The sequence below is a fragment of the Arctopsyche grandis genome, chromosome 1, assembly GCF_051622035.1.
Source record: "Arctopsyche grandis isolate Sample6627 chromosome 1, ASM5162203v2, whole genome shotgun sequence".
Taxonomy (NCBI): Eukaryota; Metazoa; Arthropoda; class Insecta; order Trichoptera; family Hydropsychidae; genus Arctopsyche; species Arctopsyche grandis.
In genome coordinates, this window is record NC_135355.1 from 18,951,712 (window position 1) to 18,975,465 (window position 23,754).

A 23,754-nucleotide genomic window follows, 5' to 3' on the forward strand; every position below is an offset into this window, starting at 1 on the left:
CTATCAGATTACTAGGAGGGTTGCAATCGTGTCAACCAGGGCGCGCCATTTTTTGAGACCCCTCACTTCATCAGCCTGTAACTTTTTGAATTTTGAATTTTTTCCTTTGATTTTTTTTTTTTGTGTATTCTTCAAACATTAATAAATATTTGGTAAAATAATGGCTATTAAAAATATTTTTAGTTTTTTTTATTTCACCTAAAAAAATACCTACAATTCATGCCTTTATACTAGAATACCCCTTTAAAGGTCGGATTCGGTTAAAAAAATTTACATGTATAGATACGAAAAATTGTTATTAATGTTTTCAAAATATTCTGACCCTCAACCATAAGTCATGTTTGTACTCCCGAGAATCGAGGCTTTATGTTTTTTCTCCAAAAAATTTCGATCTCTTGAACTGAAATTTCGTATCTAAACGTTCGACCTTAATACCAAATAACATCTAAAATTAAGTGAAAATCCGTAAACAGGAATTGGAAATTAAATCTTGTTCAGTTTTTCTTCCACTGTTTTTTTTTTCATTTTTTTTAATAATACCTACTTATGGAAAAACATAAATTTGAATCGCCATATCAGGCGTTTGGTATTTTTGTTTATAATTTTTTAGTCTTTGGAAGTGTCTCGTTAGAACAAATGGTGTTCTTAATTTATGCGATTCTTTATAAACTTAATAATAATCGTTCCAAAAATAATAATTTTGAATTAACAAAACGAATCATAATAATAATAAAAGAGCTAGCTGTTTGCTCTTTTATAATCTAAATACAATTAGGTGATAATAAATTATATTCATAATATATTCAATTTGATATTAAATTCTACTCTTTACAACCCGTCATAAGTTTGAATTGATTTTTTTTAATTATTTCAATACAAAAGACAAATTTTGTCAATAAATAAATACGTAACAGCATTTATTTTTAATACTGTTACGGTTATCGTCTTGGTTCGTGCAAATTTCATAAAGTGAACTTTTGGAACCAGGCACGACTAGTCAATTTGTCGTACGTTTACTCGACAGAAAATTATATACATTTCTAAATTGCTGCCCCATGACATTTCCTGTAAAAATTAGACCCCCAACTGAAATTAAAAAATACGTATGTATTTCTTTCGTATTGACATTTTCGGTAACAATGATATGACATTTCAACACCGTCTCGATATGCACGATCGGTGAAATATTGATTCGTGTACTACGCTGAAACTATTAATTTACTTCAAATATATTATACGACGTTTCAGGAAATTCGCGTGATTGTCTCGTACGAATGTTGACATTTCGCCGTGGCCATTATGTCTGTGAATTGTAACCATGAAAAATCCGTAACTCATCGTATTTATACACTTTTGAAGGTTTTCCCACTACATTCCTCTTAGCTATTGTTTTCTGCAACCGCAATAATAATCGGCATAATCTGCTTTTTTCCCAGAAAATATAATATTTTGTGTACACAATAACCACTCGTGACATTGAATTGGTGAAAAAAATCGTCTGTACGTATTATCGTTAATTGTTAAACATACATTTAGACGCATTTGTGACGTCGCATCGGGTGTCACGTGGTCTAATACTTTGTACGCAGTTTTAATTCATAATTGCGCTTCTCGGCGATTTTGCGTCTCTATCGCAATTCGCAGCATTGCAACGCTTTTCTCAGTTATAGCGATCGAATCGATTTAATATGGCATTGAACTTAAAGTTCAAGAATCGTCTCGTACGCAATCTCCACCCGCTCGTGTGTGATTCATCGATCGAACTATTAGATTATTTCGATGCGAAATCTGAAGTGATTAATCTGTGCCAATATTTTCTTTAGAATAATCTCTCTCTCTCTCTCTGTGTGTGTGTGTGTGTGTGTGTATGAATCATAAACGATAGTTAGCCGTGTGGATGTTTTACGACGTGCTCTCTACCTTTCTATGCAGTAGAAAACTCGTCGAACTGCTTGACCATCATATTGCATTATGATTTTCATAGACTCGATATTAGATTTCATCTGAGTCGTCGATAACTATTCACGATCGGTCTTGCCCCTTTGTTTTTGCTGCGTTTTTGTTCTTTTGTGCAGGAAGTGGTAATCTTTCACCCAATTGTGTGCTTCTTTCTCCCTTGATTAAACTTAAACCCAGATGATTATTTGGTTTGCATTTGATGATAATACTTGTGGTCTAATCGTTTTGAACTTCAATGCCAAGACCTTCCCTGTTACAAAGTTGTCGATAAAAATGTCGACATTTTTATCGAATTTTATAAAAACAAATGCACCACACAACGTTCCTCGTAATTATCGATTCATTTCCCCTGTTTAATCTTCTCCATTTGATTATAATTATATACCTTTGGACAGATTAAAGTCTATCTTAATGGGGCCTTCGAAACAGTCAATATTTCTAACAGTATCACCTGTATCTAGCTCCCATATAGCCACCACAGGTTGCCATATGGGAGCTGGAGACGGGTGATACTGTAATAAATATTGACTGTGTCGAAGGCCGAAATGAGTGGAAAAGAAATGTTTATCCTAAAAAAATACCGTTGGAGTAAAAAGCCCGTTGATTTCAACGGGTGGCTTCGGAAAGTAATTTCTACACGAATTAAAATAAAGTTATATATTATAAGGTAATATATATGTATAAAGTAATTTATAGGCGCGCGCGTGCACGTATTAGTCGTAAAAAGTTTAGTGTGTGCACGCTCACCGATCCAAACCGTTCTCCCGTTCGAAATATTGAATGACTGTGTGTGTGTGTGTGTGTCTTTGTGGATGTGTGTACGCTCCCGTCGCTCGGCCTGACGTCGCACATGTCAAACGCTCCACCCCCCCACTTCCCCGCGTCTCTTCGACCACTTGACTCTGATTGACTGTGCGCCTCTGTGTTTCAAATCTGACCAGCAGTACTATGCACAGAAATACCGAATAAATTATTTTTCATTCGAGATCAACCCAAGGCTTTAATTCTCTCAGAGGTTGACATTAACGCAACCACTGAACTGCTGGCTAATATACAAATTGCACAACGTCACTCATCAACCCTTATCAACCTTCGATCGAGCTAAATGAGTCGTGTTTAATAACTGTAATGTTATGCATATTTGACAGTGGCTGCTTGTGCATATCAACAGCATCGGCAATGCAACAGCAAGAGCAGACGGCCTCGTCGTTCGGTGTCGGTGACCGATTCGCTTGAACGCGTCCAATGCCAAACTGCATGAGGACAGTTAATTATACACTGAGGCCGCTTTCTCTCTTCCTTTCCTTGCCCGTCTAGACGGCCGAACGCCACATGTCCCCGTTAAAGGGAGTCTCCCCCGGCGAGACCCAAAACGAGTACCACGCACTACATTCAATGCACAATGTACTTGGACTGTTCCGAGAGAGTGCGTGTCCGACGCGTAATCGTTTTGCAACGAATCGCGATTTGCGCATCGGTCGCGCAGGTGCATTGATCTTGCAGAAGCCGGCCAGTCGGTCGCGCGTGTGTTCTACACGTCTAATCCACAAATAAATCCACCGAAGACGTAAAAGTGAAATGCTACGTCCAAATATGAAAGCTTCTTCCCTTCCGGTGAATTTGTCTGGGAACGAATCTCTCAGGCGGTTTTCTGATCGACGGTGTCGGGCGAGATCCTCCGTTGAAGCTGGATTGCAGTATGGACGGACGCTCGTTTTCCGTGATGTTTCCGATCTGGCCTTCGGCCTAGCGCAGTGACTCTCGCCTCAAATTTAACAGCGGCCATATACATATATCTGCGATCCTATGGATATTTTATTTTACTGAGCAATGGGTGAATCAGCCTAGTTCTCGTCCTGACTTCCTGGAACAAAGGACAGGACTCGCGGAAGTTATGGGGGCCCATATTTTTATCTCTTGAAGCACCGAAGGGTTGTCAATCTCACCTCTCAACAATTTACATAAGTGAGATACCAGCACCAAATTTTGACGAGAAGATAGGGATTCATAGCCCACAGCTCCCTGAACAAATGCACTTGAAAATAGTAGGGGATAGTAGCCAAACTCTCATGTACAAAAACCAAAGAAACTTTCTTTGTATTCGTTAAATCTGTAGGGAGTGTGTTACCTCCCTAGGATTCCAAATTAAGGATCCGGACTCTAATATGCTGCGTACTAACGCGTTATAGAGAAGACAAATAAAAATATATAAAGATACGTCCCGCGTCCGCACGTTTCATCATCCACGTTGTTTTTCCATTTCCATTCCATCGGTTTCATTAAAAATTGATGCTCATTTAGATTTTCGGAAATAAAGTATTCTCCTTATTAGCAATTGCCGTGCATAGCTCCAGATCGGGGCTAACATTGAATTTTAGAAAAACAAAGTGGATGATATTCGCCGAACGACTTGATTGAAAGCGACCAGATCAATGTATGTACGTACTAAGGCTTCCAATCCCGGGATCCCGGTGTTTTCTGGTACCGTGAATCCCGGTGCTGAAACTAGTCTGAATACCGGGATTACGGTGCTGGCAGAAATTTCTTTAAAAATATTATTTTTATAAAAAACATGGAAAAAACATAAAACAACATTATATAATGAACAATGGTGGGATGAGCAATGACAGTCATAGTCCATTTGTTTGCTCTAACCGTTTCGACGCCGGCTTGCCGTTTCCATGAAATGGTATGAACGCCCTGTATTGTGTCGCAGATATTGTGCTCAACCGCAATGATATTTGATGCATATTTTGTCTGATTCGAACGCAGAATCGATCACTGATCACCTTTTCATGATTTAGAAAACTGTGTATTGTGTGTCAGTGTATTTTGGGGATTTTTTGAACACCGTTCGTCCAATCGAACTGAAACTTAGTATCGGTTACTAAAATTCTTATCGATACGACGTAATTTTTTTTCAAATTTTCAAGTTAAGTGGAAATGGTACCTACCTTTATAGGTGTTCTCTTATTTTAAGTTTTTGAATTCAATTATCTGCCAAACCGTTAATCAAATAGGACAGATTTTTTTTACTTGTAATAGAAATTATTAATATTATACCCCAATTTTTTTTAAATATTTTTTCCTAAATCGAAAGTAGTACTTTTACTCTAGAGATTCAAGGTTTTTTATGTTTTTCTCAGAAATCAAAAGTAGAACTTTTGTCTTGTGCAAGTTTCCCTACATTTGTGTTCAATTATATAAAATGCTCATAGCTGGTATTTGTGAACGTGTATGTACATACATATGTACATATGTTTGATTATCGAATTTTGTTTTTTATCCTTTTTATATTCCTCAAATACATAGATAAAGTCGTGGGTTGGTCACATCCGATTTTTTTTAATAAAGTCAATGTATGTAATTGCAATTTTTATTTTAGGTGGATTGTTTCGATGAATAATTACTAGACGGTACAATCTATCACGGCGGATTCAAAGTGATGTTTTTTAATTTATTTATTGTGTTATAATTATTTACTCTTAGAAATCTATGGATTCGACCCGAAAATTTAAAGAATGTAGCCAAACTCTCAAAATAAGAACGCCAATATGGGAGTATTTTTTGCGTGAAACATCGGGAGAGTTTGCAGAATGCAATTGAACGTTTTTGAAATATGAAAACATGCAATTGAACTTTTTTTTTCTTATACATTTAATCCCGGTGCTAGCACCGGGATCCCGGGATAGGAAATTCCCAGCTCCGCGATCCCGGTGCTAAAGTAACCTTCCGGGATTGGAAGCACTAGTACGTACATATGCAGTTAAATGGGGTGTCACACTCGTGAACTTCTTGGTCGCTCATATTTCCATTAGGGTTTCTGACTGGGTCGACCCGGGACAGACATTCCCGGGAATTCACGGAATTTTTGTTGTCCCGTGTCCCGGGAATTCTTATCTCGAATCCCGGGAATTGAATTTAAAAAAATCTTGAAAATATACAATATTTTCACGATTGCACGAAAGGAAATAATAAATCAAATACAAAAAATAATCGTAAAATATTCTCAAAGGTTTGTTGTTTAGCAGTAAGTACAGCGCATTCCCCAACGTGGAAGTTTTATAAGCATAATGGTTCTGTGCGTTTGGTTAAAATCGTTTCTTGTAATTCTATTTTTGGAAAATCTCAATACTGAAGGACTTGACCTTACTGATGAATTATTCCGAGAATTGAAAATTAAAGTCGAAGAAATAAGAGCCTGAAACTGTTTTTTTAACACAAAATTTAAATAATTCTAATTTTATAAAATTTTTTCTAATTTTATAAAAAATGTTTTGTTCGGTATACCGAACAAAACATTCTTTACATGTTGTAATAAAAGCGAATGTACATATATCCTATGGTGAAACTATTATGAAGCGAGTATATCCTTCTTGTATTGACGATTCCACAATGGTAGAAACTGTAGATTCGGATGGAGATGAAACAATTATGTGTTTGACGATGAATGAAGAATTAAATAAGGAGTTATCAAAGAAAAATATGCAAAATAACGTAAAGAAAAATAACCTCGACTTTAAAAAAGAAATTTGTAAATAAATAAATTTTTTTTTTATTAATAAAAAATATATTGTTTTGAAAAAAAAAGGCTTTTTTATGTGTCCCGGAATCCGTCCCGTGTCCCGGGAATTGAAAAAGTCCGGGAATACAGAAACCCTAATTTCCATACACTTTTTCTGGTGGCGCGACTAGTCGGCCGACAAGGTTACTCGGTATGGCCCGGGTCTAAGTCGACTCATAATACAGATTACTCTTTGAAAATTGACAACAACGTGGTGGATAGAGTCAATAATTTCAGAAATCTTGGGTACTATTTGCGTGAAACGTGTGAAAGTAATCAGGAAATTCGCGTTATGCTTAGACCGGACTAGGTGGCACTGCACTGCAGCGACGCAGCGCTGCCAAATATTGTTTGTATAAAATTGTATGAAATAGAAGGTACTACGAGTGGCGCGAAACTGCGCGTCAAAGTTGCCATTTGTACCAATTTTGATGTGGTGCGCTGCGTCGCTGCAGCGCACTGTCACCAAGTGTGGTCAGACCTTTAGAGTGGAGCAAGCAAAAGCTGAGTTCTTAAATCTGAAAAATGTCCTAACCTCACTTGATCTCAGTATATACGTTTAGAACGATGCTACGTTTTTAGCGTTCTTTTGTATGGGACAGAATCATGGACTCTGACAGTTGCCATATGTAAAAAAAAGCTGCAAGCCGTTGAAATGTGGACAAACAGAAGGATGCTGATAATTTTTTTTTTTTTTTTGATAATTCTGAATTATTGATTGTGATTTTTTATTGTTTTAAAAAACTTATAATTAATTGTCTAGTGAATTTTAAGAGTCAACAATATATTTTTTTTACGGATTTTTTCTCCGTTCTATTTTGCGTTTATTTGCCCACTTTTTTTATTTCACCACGTTTATAAGGATTGGTTTTCTATCCCAATATTTTTTTTTTATCTAAACGTACTAACTCGAGCGGTTTTTGCGTAAGAAAGACTCATTAAGTTCCCGTATGCGTATAACACAAGCGTTTGTGCAAGCGAGATGACAAGTCCGTCGCTTACGCGCGTGTGGTGGGACTCTCGTTTGCCGTCTCGAGAGTCCCACCACTTTGAGTTAAAGACCGCAAAAGCCAAAAAAGTGTAAAAACCGCGCCTTTTTTTTAACGCTCATATATCGTAAACGATCACCAACCAACAAAAATCATATTCGAATTCAGTGGGTCAAACTTAGTAAAGATTGGTTAGTCTCCGCTCTGGTAACTCAAAAACGTGATTTTGCTCAGTGTTATTAACGAAAAAGTATGCGCTGCAGCCATAGATGTATCTATGGCTGCAGCCAAAAAATATCGGATACGCTCAATGTATATTTATGTAAGATATTTTTAAAATTTCTAAAAAACTATCTAAAATTATATAAATTTCAAAGTAGGTTATTTTTATACACTAGTGGTTTCACCCGGCTTCGCTCGGTATTTGTAATATTATATAAACAGCTTAAACATGGTAAAACAATCTAATAGTAAATATTCATTTGTTTTTTTTTTATTAAATGTATTTAATAAAAAATTACAGATTAAGTAAAAAGCTGCCCTTTTACCACGGTGTATTGTTTTTTTTTAATTGATTTGCTGTTTATTGCGTGTTCAATTGAAAAAGTTTTGACAGTTTCCTATATATTTTTATTTGAGGAACCGTGACATCTTTCATCGTTAACGAACGCATTGACCTTTCATAAGGAAGATAAATATGCGTTCTTGAAAAAAATTGGTACGTAGGCACTTGGAGTGACCATTGAGAATAAGTACACATGTGTGCGTGTATTTTTCAATACGTACATATTAAATATCTAATAACCGATAGTAGACCAGGGTTATCTCAACGTGTGTGTATCGTAAAACATAATCTATAAATAGTTTTCAATGTTTACTTTCGATTCTTTAATTTCCATTGATCTAACGAACGAGTCGGAGGTCTTTATGCATTTGCAAGGCGAGTTTGCAGTGTACATTTTTGGAAATGCGAACGACGGCTTTTGTTGCTGCATAAAAATGCAGATAATCGCATTAGTCATACGTACAATACATCGAAATGAGGCCGGCGTCTATAAATATTACAAATCGGCTTCGAAAAAGTGTACGTTTGATTAGAGGTCGATCGGTGTTGTATTCTCTGAAAATCCATTTCATCGTATGTATGTATGTATGTATGTATCTATTTTTTTTTTTTATCAATGAGTATCAAACACAAGCGTGATTGAATGTTGAAAGGGATTTTTTACAATGCTTACCTAAATGATAAGGAGAAATATGTATACAGGCAATAAAGTTTAATTTGATTAGTTGACTTATCAATTTAGTAATTGAATACTTGAGTAATGGAATCTCTAATTTTTGAGGGCATGATGAAAATAAAAAAGAAACGACAAATTGTCTCCTTTTCAAAAGTGTAACGATTTTGCTTGCGGGATATTTCAATTTTTTTTATCGATTTTAAAATCACTGTCTTCCTTTTACTATAATAATAAACGTATTAAAAGTTAAATATAGTGATACCTGTTTTTGTTTCAATATTCACCTATTCTTTGCTTTCAAAGACTTTGTCTCGCTTTTTTTCCTCTTCTAATATCAATAATAATTTGTTGTTTACTACCGACATCTTAAAATTCAGCATGACAAATAATATGAGAAAATCATTCCAACAATACTGTTATCAGTAGAGGTAGGATAGTCACAGTGCTATCCATTGTTCGGCAAACCTTTAACAATGCATTTACAACCTTTGAACAATACACGGCCCCCTCAGGCTCCGGTGACTAGTTATCAGTAGTCATGTTAATTTATCAGTAGAAATTCAAATTCCCATGTCTGGGTTGGAGCCAAAAAGAACTGCATTTTGTCTGATAAATGAACAATACTTATTGATTTATTACAAACTTTTTATTATCTTCAATCTGTTAGTTCAGTGACATTCTGGCCTGTCAAAAAATTTTGTTCTGATTTCGAACCACTCTTGATATTTTACCGACATACAGGGTTTGCCTAACATTAAAGTAAGCCAATTTCTCGGACATGAAGCTAGGGGAGTTAAATCATTAAATTACATCGGAATCTTGTGTCAGATTGAAGCTATGACAGCTAGCTATCCAAACGGGGCTTTCTACCGCCCCTTCCCATTCAATTCAACAGTGGTAAAAGTTACTTTTTTCACTTGCATTTATTACGCAAAAAGATCCCGCTCATAATTAACGTATTTATGTACGTAAATGAACATACATACTCTATTTCGTATCAAAATATTTTATCCCATGAAGGCGTATTGATAACTGGCTCACCTCGATAAAATAAACGAATAGTCGAAATATGTCTACTTAGAGAGATTTGAAAGCTGAAAAGTACTACAAATGAAAGATAAAATACCCGACTATATATTTCAATATTCATTTTGAACAGGAAATTGACAGATTTTGAGACATCGACCGAACAACACGAAGATATAGAAAAATCGCGCGATTTAAAAAACACATCTCTGAATCTCGAGCCAATCAACATCTTTTATTACCAGATTCGTGTTTACTGGCCATAATTCTATAAGAAAAGTCATATCTCGTCTCTGAACCATTTTTCGTGTCGAACAGTGTTATTGGTAATTAATACAGTTTCAATGTACCTACACTTATTTTTTTCTTATATATTAAAACCCGATCAATAGAATTTTCAAAATATGCCTTTGCGATGAGAAAACAGTACACCTATGTACATTATATTGTAATATATTATATGCATGGTGCTTGACATCTATAGTTAGATTTCTTCGTATTATTTTTGTTTATTTATAGCTATTATTATTTTTTAATTCGAAAAAATCGGCCTTGCTTCTAGATGTGCTCAACAACGACGCGTTATTTTGTACCATTTTTCCTTGAACACAACTGAACTATTCATTACGAAAATATTTTTCACGACTGGCGCCCGCGAAAATACATGAGGTTTTTCCTACGTCCATCTGCGCATTTGGCTAATTGAAATTTGACAGGGTCGTTCAAACGTAAACGACCCAGGCAAAAAAGTGGCAAACGCTCATTTTTGCGATTGCAATCGTCGCAACGTACACGCATTTGCATTCATCAATCCTAATACTAAGCATGTTCACAATTACATGTATTTAATTCCAAATCTTCGATGATGTATTAGTTTACAATATGTTAACTGTTTTAGCTATCTTACTTTTGCGCGCTTGTGCTATCAAAATAATTGAAATTCTTTTTGATTTACGATAACACGTTATCGTTACTTACAATAACTATAACTGAAGTATATACATATGTATGTATACAGCTGTTCCATTTACTTCCGACAAACTCGGAAAATGTTTGTGGTACATAACCCAATCCCTGTATTTTGTTAAGTTGCCAAATTAATTATTTAATAAAACGTCACTTATCGAGAATCTCGCAAATTAAATTCATACATATATAATATTAATTGCACAGATAACTAAAATAATTCTACATTTACAGTGCAACTTGTATGACCAAACTTGTCATTGGAATTCACACAATAAATAAGTGATGGGACTTGTTACGTCGAAGGTCGTCAACGGTTTCGTTGGCTTATATGAAAGCGTTATTTTTTAATCGATTATACAATGTGGTTTTTATTCATTTTTTTATCATTATATGTACATACGTTTGAATATCACTTAATATATTTTTGTTTAATATATTTTTGTATAATATATTTTTGTTTTCGTGTATATGTATAACTAGGGTTGTACCCGATGAAATATCATCGTATGGGTAAATAATAATATTAATATGGGTACATATTAAGTTATTAAATAAAACAAAATTAAAAGAAATGTCTCAGTCTTGTATTCAAATCTGCACGCTGTCGTATTTTTTTCAAATATATTTAATTTAATATTTATATTTAATTGTTTAATATGAAAAAAAAAAGTAAAAACTGCCTATTGATACATGATTAAAAATAATTTCACAATACGTATAGTAATATTTAATCGGAAACGGAGCCAAAACAGAAATCAGGAATCAATTCGAACGAAAGCCGATTGCCGACGAAAGCCGATGAGTTCCGAAGATACGCGAATACGTACCAAATAATTGGTAGTGATTGGCTCCCCATATTTCTAAAGGATAATGGAATATTAAGTCATTTAGAGCGTTTTTTCTATCGAGATTCGGAGATATATATGTTTTATAAATCGCGCGATTTTTCTATATCTTGGTGTTGTTCGGTCGATGTCTCAAAATCTGTCAATTTCCTGTTCAAAATGAATATTGGAATCCACTGTTAATACTATTTTATATCGAGTTTTTTCTATTGAAAATGTTTATTGAGATAGTGTTCTGACCACACTATTTTTTGTTTCCGTTTAAAAGGGTTAATTGGAAGTGTGCTTAGTTTTAAATCGGTAAAATTTCCAGCAAAAAGCTCGTACTAGTGTTTACTCGTATTTACACGAATCTGAATTGAATTAATAGGGATAATATATTTAATTATCTTTATATGAGAATTAAATAAAATTCCACTTATAAAAATCATATTTCGACTATTCTTGTGGATTAATAACAAAAATTCTATTGATAACTGGCTTACCTCGAAAAAATAAATTAAATTTTAAATAAATAATAATTTAAATAACCGCTTTTTTTCAGTTTACACAGTATGTAACAGTTTTTTGAATTTTCGGTTCAGTTCCGATTGATTGATTTTTAAGATGTTTACTACCATAATTTAGAGCTTTTTATGGAACATATATGATAGCCCGGTCCCACGTTCCGAAACAAATGGTTATACTGCACCAGATGGTATAGCCCAGTGGCGTGCGCTGAAATTCTCTCTCTGTTTGTCGTACAGCCTTACTTAATGTGCACGAACGGGATACAAGAGGAACAGCCTGTTCCTCTTGTATCCCGTTCGTGCACATTAAGTAAGGCTGTACGACAAAAAGAGAGAGAATTTCAGCGCACGCCACTGGACTCTAGCCGTAAATTTTTTAAATTATATATTTTAATTATGAAATGCGTCAAACGATCAAGAAAGATTTCTTTGCGTCTTGAATTTGACACACATATTTCAAATGAAAACCAACAGCATATTTATTTCGGTTCGGTGATTACATCGCAAAAGTGAATCGCTACCAGGATAACCGCCGCTACGAAAATTGCGTGCGTGGATCTACCGGCGCACGAAAATTCGGCGTACAGAAAACTGCGCAAATATTATTGCGCGAATATTTTGTTTTAATGATAATAAAAATCTCGTAAAAAATAACGGTTTTCGGTTCAGTTCCGGTTCGAAGCCCTTTTCTTAGAACACAAAACAAATCTAAATTTCCTTTTAACCCCTTCTTACCTTTCAGATAGAACACAAATTGATTTGAATATCAACTTTTTGACATAAGCTGTAATTAAATGCTCAATAAAATGAATGAACAGCGATACGCATTATTATTATCTGAGTAATCGTTTTCTAAACACTGAAGAGACCCACTATCGTGTGTAGTATACGTTACGATGTGTACTATTATTATGATGTTCTTTCAATACACCTGCCAAATAATCTGACGTTTAATAGTCGAAGTATATTTGCGAGATTATCTTTCGGCAATCTATTACTCGAGCGTAAATTTAAAAATAACACTCGAATATATTTTTACATAATCTCATTTATTTTCTGTTGATGTTTCAGTTTATTTTTCTTTCATTTTTCGTCATTAGTTTTCATACTAATTTATCTTATTTTAATGCATTTTTTGTCCGTGCTAACCATCATATTATTCTACAAACTAATATTGTTTCGTTTATATACATACTTCTTCCATTCAATTCGTTTTCATCAATAGGTTTATTTGTTTCAATATTTTTTCCAGAATTTTTGATTAAAATTGAGTGCTCGTAAATAATTTAATTGAATTCTGCGATGGGACATTTCGAGTTTTTTCTGTGCCTCATTATAATTTTTTCCGTCACTTCGCGAGACGGCACTGCCTCAAATTACATTTAATATCGCCTCGTTATCGCACAAAAAAGTGTCCAGGTCTTCGTACTCGAGATGGATGGACGATGATATTCATCTCAGGTCCGCAGATCGTTATCATCGTCATCCTGCCGTTACACAATATTCATCTATCCTGCTGCTGGACCTTTAACCTTCACATAGCGGAAATGCTATTAAAACGAAGATCCTCGCTTCTTTTCTTAACACTTTCAACCTTCAGTACATACGATGATTACACACTGGCGATGGAGACACATGTACTTATCGTTAAAAAAACTCGCATGATGAATATTAAAGTTTCTCAACACTCAGTGAATTTTATCCCGGTTTTTATCTCCACCGGTGAAATAATTTTCGGCTATTGAGATTTTTCAATTAGTGTTAATATGTATATCATATTGAATCCTCATTTTATAAAACAGTAGTAAACGGTAACGTACTCATTGAGTGTTTTGTTTGAATTTATTGTTGTTCTAAAACAAGAGTGCCAAAACTTCAACATGCAGACTAACTCGGTGCGCTCCGTTCTACCAACTAACAATATCCCGAGACTCGTTTTCTCAACTTTTCGTCTGCCTAAACAGAAGTTTGTATATTGTATACAAAAATGTTTTTTGTATACATGTATGTAGTATCATTAATATTCGAGACATATTGTGATCATTCATTGATGTTTAAGCTATTAACACATCTTTAAAACATGTAAAAAACGTTTAAAAATCAATTCTTACTATATTTTTTTTAATAGTTAATGTTTATTTCGTAAAATAAGTATTTTACTATGTCAAAAATTATAATATTATGATCTAGCTACACTACCGTCCATATGTTTAAGACCAAAGTGTTTTTGGAGCATATTTTACACAATTTTGGACCAATTTAAAAAATATAAACTCAGTTATGTTCAAAAAATACGCATTTATTAAAATAAATAAAGATATTACAACAATTAATAAACATAAAATTATAAAAAAATAAAAACGTCAAACTGAACTTTCGTCAAAAAACCCACCCTTACTTTTAATCACTGCTGCACATAGTCTCGGCATTCTATTTATTAAATTTTGAAGTGTGATGGGAGGTATGGACTTCCAACTTTCCTGTAGATGATTCCAAAACTTATTTATGGATGTTGAGCGATGGATTCTGGTTCGTCTGTCCAATTCGTCCCACAAAAGTTCTATTGGGTTTAAATCGGGGGATTGAGGAGGCCAGTTCATGATTTTTAAATTATTTTTTTCTTCTTCTTGTTGTAAGAAGTCCATGCATAGCTTTGATTTATGTTTTGGGTCATTATCTTGTTGGAATATAAAATCATGCCCACATAAGTTCCGGCCGCACGGCAAAACTTGTTCTTTTAAAATTTTCAAATACCCTTCTTTTTTTAAAATTCCATCAATTTTGATTAAATTCCCAACTCCAGCTCTTGAGAAACATCCCCATATCATTATGGATCCACCACCATGCTTGATTGTTGGCAGCACACAGTCTGGCATCATTTTTTCTTGGGGAGTGCGCCGGACGTAAACTCGTCTTTTCGAACCGAACAATTCAAACTTCGATTCATCGGACCAAATCACTTTTGACCAATCTTCAATTGACCAATTACGATGCTGAAGAGCCCAAGCTAGTCTTTTCGCTTTATTATTTCTTCTTAATAATGGTTTTCTTACTGCTATGCGCCCTCCCAGCTTCACTTCCATCAGCCGACGTTTAACCGTGGTGACCGATACTTTTTTGAAGGCTGTCTTTTCTATGTCAGAGGCGATTTCTGGTGCCGTTATCCTTCTATTTCGCTTGCTCAATAATATCATTTGTTGATCCAATGCTTGTGTTGTGATTCTGGGACGTCCTGATTTTGATAAATCCATAATGTTGTTAGAATTTTGGAATTTTTTTATCGTCTGTTGTACTGCAGTCTTCGAAATATTCAAATTTTCGGCGATATATCGTTGGGTTTTTTGCTGTTTGTAAAGAGCAATAATGGCTCCTCGAGTTTCCATGGTGAGATTTTTATTTTTTCCCACATTTCTTCAAAAATTTTTGTCCTCTTTATGTATTATAAATTTTTCCGCTAGTACGACTTCAAAGTCTGACTGATTTTATTTTTTATTTTATTTTATTTTATTAATTGAAAAATCAACAGACAGGATGTACAGAGATAGGTATAAAAAACACAAAAAGTAAATAAATAATATATGTAACACCCGAGTCCAATAATAGATTTTTACAAAAATGAAAAAGATAAATATAAGGAAAACAAATTAAAAAGTAAAGAATAAAGGCATGACAAAATATGTAGTACATCGCATAATTAAACTATAGTATTAAAATATTTGGAAAAGGTTATAAGATAGAATATAAGAAGAAATTGAAATTTACAAATATAAAAAACAAATGAAAAAGGTAAATACAAAATAAACAAATGAAATGGAAAGGAATGAAAGCTATAATATGATTAAATAGCACATTACATAACTAAACTAAAGTATAAAAATAATGGAAATATTGGAAAAATAGAATAGAAGAAAAAATGAATCAATCGGTCAAGATTCTCTTGATGTTAGACCTGAATTGATGTAGGGAAATACCAAACAGATCAACCTCATTCAGCTCTCCGTTAAACATACGATAAACGCGCTGCAGATAAAAATATTTTTGGGAATTAGTATTGAAAGGATCAAGTGAAAAGAGTGTAACGCGTCTAGGGTATCGAACTGGGATTCTGAAATTAACCTTATTCAGTAAATCAGAACAATCAAGGAAACCATTTATGAGCTTAAAGAAGAATATAGCATCAGAATGTCGTCGCCTGACAGAAAGATTGTTAAAAGAAAGGATTTTTAAAATGTCGGAAACAGTAGAATGGGTATAGGTAGGAAAAAGGTAGCGTAAGGATTTAATAAATTTAAGTTGAACTTTCTCAATACAATTAATATGGGATAAATAAAAAGGTGACCAGATAATTGAGGCAAATTCAAGGTGAGACCTTACAAAGGAAAAATAAACTGATCAGATTAAACTGAACCAAATTCATTTAGGGTTTATTATTTTGAACTGTTTCGATGTCATATCAGCAGGATAAAATAACAAAAAAAGTTCGTAACATAAACTGCGTATAGTAGAGTTGTCGAATTGCAACATGTGTCGATTCGTCACGCGGTGTCTTTGAGCCCATTTTGAACCCTTATATAAAAAAAACAACAAACCAATGGGATAATCCCTGTTTTTTTTTGCTCAAATTATATCCAAGGGTGTAGGGAAACAAATGATACCCATTTCTTTGAACTATTTTACGCTAAATTATTTTAATGGACATTAGAAATCGAGTTATAGGTTTGGTCTTAAACATATGGACGGTAGTGTACATACCAGTCCTATGTGGTTCTCATACTAAAAAGTCTGGAGAACTGTTAAATCTATTGGAACAATATAAATAAACATCCAAAACAATTGCATCTCGTGCGTAACTTTCAAGTCCGATATTTTATTTTATCAATTAAATTATTAAAAAAAATCTAACGAATCATGTTATTTTTCTTCTGCAACATCACTATAGAACTCCAAGGACGCGATATGTGTAATATTCTGAAAAGCATATTTGTTTTTCTCCCAGTGGTGAGGATGTGGCTTTGTGGGAATGTATGTACATATATGTATGTGTAGTATTTGTTTTCATATCGCCACGTTAGACTTTGCATTGTACGATATGATTGAAATCGTTCGTTCGTATATCCACATAATGACGGAGTCGAGCTAAATACTATCTGATACCGAAAGTTTATGTATCATCGATTTGAATGTTACACGAAAATCTAAACTTCTCTTAGTTTTTTTTTCTATTGTCTTTAATTTGTTTGCTGTCTCGTTTGACATGGCTTTATTAATTTTCTAAAATAAACGATGTTTTAATGTAGTTTTAATTCTACACCATTACATAGAAAACGATCGCATTTTTTTTGTGTATTTCGCCAACATTATACACATTCCTCCGGTATATGTAGGCCACGTTCATGGTAAACGCTCGTTTTGAAATAAATAAATTAATTAAACTTCTTTACACGTTTGTGAATTTATGAAGCGACTGCTTTCTTTCATTATATTGTAGCAGCGATATCTGCTGTAAAAACTGACGACTGTCACTGTAAATTTAAATTATTTTATTTCCGTATTTGCTTTCTATCTACAAAGTATGCAACGGAGAAAGTATTGCGATGCGCCATAAATATATCATTCCAAATTTTGATTGATCTCCATCAGATATCGACCACCTAAATAATTTTATAGTGAACATTCAAGTCTGTTTTTTCCTATTTTGAAATAAATTAATCGCTGTGAATAGTACTAAATTTTTACTAAACTATTGTACGTAGTAACAATAGTTTAGTAAAATCAAACTATTGTACGTAGTAACAATAGTTTGAGATCATGGGAAATTTCGAACTCGAGATCTTTGAGTAATTTTTTGAAATTTCGAACTCAGAATCGATCACTGATCACGTATTTATGTGTGTGTGTGTGTTTTTTTTCCCTCATAATCTTTGTCTATGTACGTAGTAAAAATATATGATGTTTTGTGATCATGCGAAAATTCGAACTAGAAATTTTTACTGATTCGAACTCAGAATCGATCACTGATCATGTTTTCATGATCTAGACGAAATGTGTGTGTGTGTGTGTGTGTGTTTTATTATGTATCTCTTTGGGGATTTTTTGAATACCGTTCGTCATATGGAATTGAAACTTCGTGTCGGTAACAAAAATTTTTATCGATACGACGTAATTTTAGTTAACTTATTATTTAAGTTAATTAATTATTTATAATTTATTAATTTTTAAGACTGGAAATGTTACCTCCCCTTATATGTAGGTGTCTTCTCTTTAAATTTTTGGATTCAATTATCTTATAAAGCGCTCAATAGATAGGACTGAAACTTTTTCACATATAATAGGAATGATAAAATTCATACACTAATATTTATTAATTATTGTACCTCAACCGGAAGTAGTACTTTAACTCTAGCGAATCCAGGTTTTTAAAGTTTTTAGCTTAATATCAAGTATAAAAATATAAAATTTAGTGAATTTAAAAAAGATCCGTCAACCAGAAGTGGAAGTTTACTCTTCTTCGATTTTTCTTTCAATATTTTTTTCGACCCTTTAAATATGTGTGCTCCTCACGAAAAAATTCCAATATAAATTTTGTATCAATGGTCATGTAAATAAAAAAAATAAAAATTTTGATAAACCGAAAATGGAATTTTTTTAAATTTAAATTGGCACACATACAGTTAATATAAAAGAAAGCAGTACAGTGAGACAAAAAAGATTCAAATACAAATGAAAATATTATATTCCAAGTACAGTGAGCAAGCACCACATGGTAATATAATGAAAAACAAAAAGAAAAATTACAAAAACATAGTAAAAATAATAAATAATGAATGACAATGAAGGTGAAGAAGCAAATCAACCACAGATTATTCCTCTTAGAAAAGTAAAAAATGTTGTGACTACACGATTTTTACCACACTACTAAATGTATAGAGCTGAAAATTATTTATTTTTGTACCAACTTTGAGATGATACACGGTTTTGGTTACGTCTACGTAACCAAATATACGTCTTTAATCGAAATTTGTTTTTATTTTTCTTATATTCCTCAACTGCATAGATAAAGTCTTGGTTAGGTCGCATCCGATTCTTGGTTCTCGCGGTTCATAGAAAATATTAAATGTTAATTGGCCATTGATTTGGTACCAATAATTTCAATCAATATAGAGTTCGCTTCTTGGTCAAAAAATATTTTTAATTTTATAAATAACTAGTGTTTTTACCCGGCTTCGCTCGGTATTTGTAATATAAACAGCTTAAACATGGCAAAACACTCTAATACTTTCATTTGTTTTTTTATTAAATTTATTTGAATTGAAAAATCGTCGTCAGAGAAACTTTGATTTTTTTTCGATTCCCAACAAACCTTACATACAAAGTCTCTTTCGAAATTATATATTAGATAATAATTCCTTGAAAAATATAAAACGATTGCCCAGTTCGGCCTCTAAAATTACATTTTTTTTCTCATTCTATAATTACCATTTGATCCTAGTAATAATTGTTTTTCAGATAAACAATCTAATATTTGAAACAATAGAGATGCACAAAATTTAAAATCTATAAAAGTACACATAATGTGTTTTGCTTTGGCAACTTCTAGGGCAATTTCTATATGTTTTGAATGTATACGCAATTGAGTAGATTTTGGAAAGAAACTCACGATTTGTATTCGATTGTAGCTCTAACTATTGATTGTTTAATCAAAATGAACGTTTACAAATTAACAATGTTTTATCTACAAAATGATTCATTGTCATCTTATTTATCGGTCGGTAATCATTTGACTCGTTTTCTTGATATTATTGAGTAATCTTTGTTTTCTAAAAAAAAAACTGATTGATCTTGGCTTAGCGTTGGATTGTTTGAATATTGACCTGGCGAATTTTTGAGAGAAATTTAAGCATCGATTGGGTTTTGGGCGGCCTCTATTTATTGTCTTCAAATTTAACGTTTCGTGCGGGTTAAAATCCGACCTCAACATTGCACGGAAAGGTCGATCCGACACGACATCGGCGTTTTCTTCGCCACTATTTTTTCCGAATTCACTCGATTCGAACTGGACGGGGATTGTGCTTATTTTATACATATATATGTATATATATTTTACGGTCGCTGCATACGTACGTTCGCGCAATTGCACCCTTGTCCAGCTGATCAAATAGCTACTACGTTTGTCGGCTTACGTGGCACGTAGAATCATCGTCGAATTTGCTCGTTTACGCGGAATGGAAGATAGTTTCGTCTACGTTTAGAAACAACCATCCTATACTCGTTTTGTCACTTTTGTACCATCTCGTGGCGCTGTCGTGTCGAATTACCTGAGGTCGACCTTCGCGGTCTGAGGCTGAGCGTCAGGATCTAGTCCGTCAGATAATTGATCATGCATGTCCGCATCGAACGGTTTCGATTTGTTACTAGTGATAAGTGCGTCTGATACGAGTTCTTAATTTTGATATTTTAAACGTCTGTTCTTGACGATCTGTCGTTATTTTCTGTACTGACAGCTGAAGTGAAAATACGAATGTTTTTCAGTCTGTTTTCTTTTTCTTTTTTTTTGAGGCGCCAGCAGTCTATTTTCTGATCAAGTGTCCTTGTCGTCTCTTGTTGTCCCGATGCATTGAAGTTATTTGTTTTTCTTTTTAACATACACATGGATGGAAAAATTGGATCGTAATCGTTGTAGATTTGACCAACATTCTCACGAAACGAGATCGCTGTATATTGATCGACTTTATTATGTAAACCAGATATTCTTAACAGCGAGGTTCATGCACCTTCAATGAAAAATTTAATTATGTTAAGATTGTAATTCCGAACACCATTATTACTTACTATATATAATTTCGATTTGAAAGTAAACATATCGAATTGTGTAATAGTCTGGAGGCAACAGCCGCGACATTATTTATTATTTACTATCATTAAATATTGTATGTATAAAACAATCATTGAGTTGAATACGTCATGTAGGTACATCGGGCAATATTGCGTTTAAATATTGATGTATAAAAAAAATAGTCGACGATTTATGACTAAAATCTATCATACAGCCTTGTTTATTATAGATATTTGACAATAATTTAAATTAAATTTTTATTAAACACAATTATGTCATTATTCAAATGATACATACATATAAAAATAAAATTGTGATTAGTCTGATATTTCCCGGTATTAATTTTTACCCAGAAAAATTTCGTCATTGCGTTTCGCAATACGTGTTGGTCAATTTGAGCCCGTTTCTCACCGGCCCGGATAGCTCAGTCGGTAGAGCATTGGACTTTTAATCCAAGGGTCCAGGGTTCAAGTCCCTGTTCGGGCGTTCTTTTTTTTGCGTTTTTTAATTTTAATACATATTTTTAAATACGTTTAATTTTTTTGGCATATTAAATAACCTCAAAATAAAACATTAATTAGATTTTTGTTTAATTTTTATACTTAAATTAAAAACATACTATTTTTTCAACGAGTTGGATTACGTCGTAATTTTTTTATATTAACTATGGTCATTTTTTTTAACATATTTTAAATGATTTTAGTTTTATTTATATTATTTATAATAAAATATTTTTTTTTTGTGTTCGTTGACTTGTTTGTTTTACGTTTTTAGGATTTTCGTGCCACCTAGCGGCTGAATTATTAAACTATCGGTAGCAGCATGGTTGAAAAAATTGTCCGTATAAATTCTTTAGTGATATTCAATAGATGTCGCTGCTACCGAGCTAATGCGCTAAATCGTTAGATGTCTCTTGAAATATAACATTTGAATTATGTATTATATATGTACAGCCATATTATAATACAATATGATAATTCAAAGACCTGGAGGATGCATAGATTCGCCTGTTCGGTCTTCCAGGCACCTTTTAAATTTAAAATAAAATATATAATTTTTACTGTACAATAAATGAAGTTTTGCGATAATTTTTATTATTTCTTTGATATAATGTATTCTTGTCTGGGCACAGTTTCATACTGGGGTAAGCTGTAAAAACACAGGTAGATAATTGTTAAAATAAAACATCATGACGCAAACTATTCATTTTTAATTTTTTATACATATTTCATTAACGTATTCTTAAACATCTTAAATCGATTACAATAATAAATTTTTATCTTGATATCTGAAGAAAGATATCACGTTTAAAATGAATGCCACATGTTCTGCACATTATATTTTACTAATACATATTTTACACAGGGCTGTTGTGCAGAGCAGGGCAGAGTCGTGGGTTTTTGGTCGTAAAAAAGTTGAGCGACTGACTGAATATTTTTTTATTTTACTTGATAATGAATGTATGATGTATGTGAATTTTGAATTCTATACAACGTGTAGGGCTCATATTTGTAACGAGATGTAGCCCTATGTAGTTAATTTTGTTATTTTATTAACTAAAATTTAAGTGTCTTGCTTTTAATTCTCATACTTTCGATCTTTTCTTATCGATTTGTCTTTTTTTTATTAAGTTTGTTCGCTTTTTATTACACATCGATTAAGATGTTGTTTTACGTTTGTAGATATTTATTGTTTGTTAGCGATATGCCTGCACCGATGATGTCAGAAGTGGCGTCGGTGCATCCAAAAACCGGTCCGGTCCATTGAAAATAAAAACAAAAACAAAAGAGATCTTCTTGCCCCTTTCGAAAATTACTATCCACATCCTTGATTGGTTAGGTCGGTCGTGGTTATTTATTTGCTTGGTGATCTTTCGGCCATCTCGCCACATTTGGCTGACGTCATTTTCTGACGAGAATGTAACTTTCTAATGATGGATCCCACCGCGCTCGAACGCAGCAATTTGTACCTGTTTCTCAATTTTTTTTCTTCCACCTCCACTACAAACTCACGCATACCTCGCATAAAACAAGTAACGAATCGCGATTTTACGTACTCAAAATATTTAACTGTAAGTTGCTTTAAAATTTACCCTCGTTCGACATAATGCGGGTGCAGAGAAATATTGCCGCTAATTTGCGGGCGTGGTGTGCCCTGCCAAATTTTGGGAAAACTCAACATTAGACGTAAAAATACTTTATAATAACCCTAAATGTAGCACAAAGCGAACAAAATCGTTCGTTTGGGCGGGGGTGCCTTGTGCCACTTTTCAATAATTATTCGCGGAAAACCATTATTTATGCGAAGTAGAACACTGTTCATTAGACTATTTTTCTTGTAATGCGTTAAAGCAATATATGTAATTATGGTCAATTTCAATGATGACTACCCCCGTTTTTATTTATCGATTATGGTTCTATCGACATTGCTATTTGTACAGCTTTCTTTGTACGTATCCACAACGTTAAAATTTTGGTGATATTTTTCAATGGTATAGCATCGTTTACTTATTTATTATCACCCACAACGAAAACTCTTATCTCTACATTCATACAATGGTATTATAAATTTAATCTAATTATAAAATTTGTCGCAACCTAATCTTACATGAAACTATTTAGTATTTTATCAAATCCAATTCGTAAATATATACATTATATATTAAGAAAAAAATGTTTTTAATCATTTCGTATGCTGAAAAAAGCATTCAATATCATCTAAATTTGTCGGCTGACATCACACGTCTTTTATACTAATCTTGCTGTCGTATACATATGTACGCAGTTCCGATAAATCTGCAATGTACATATGTTGACATA

At 33.4% G+C, this 23,754-nt stretch overlaps 2 protein-coding genes and 1 non-coding gene across 6 annotated transcripts in view; 2 read left to right on the plus strand and 1 right to left on the minus strand.

Annotated features, from left to right (window-relative positions):
• Window positions 1–23,754, minus strand: part of LOC143912339 (uncharacterized) — a 976,232-nt gene that overhangs the window by 924,155 nt on the left and 28,323 nt on the right. The window lies entirely within an intron of this gene.
• Window positions 1–23,754, plus strand: part of LOC143912007 (uncharacterized) — a 92,686-nt gene that overhangs the window by 11,638 nt on the left and 57,294 nt on the right. The window contains exon 2 of one of the 4 annotated variants that reach the window (XM_077431131.1): window positions 21,710–22,691. The exons of the other annotated variants lie outside the window; for them this stretch is intronic. Coding sequence (XP_077287257.1) covers window positions 21,710–21,734 — 25 coding nt within the window. The 3' untranslated portion in view covers window positions 21,735–22,691. Of the gene's footprint in view, window positions 1–21,709; window positions 22,692–23,754 lie in introns of those variants that run through there. 4 annotated transcript variants of the gene reach the window in all.
• Window positions 21,349–21,421, plus strand: TRNAK-UUU (transfer RNA lysine (anticodon UUU)). The gene has a single exon. It is a non-coding gene; the product is annotated as a tRNA-Lys (tRNA).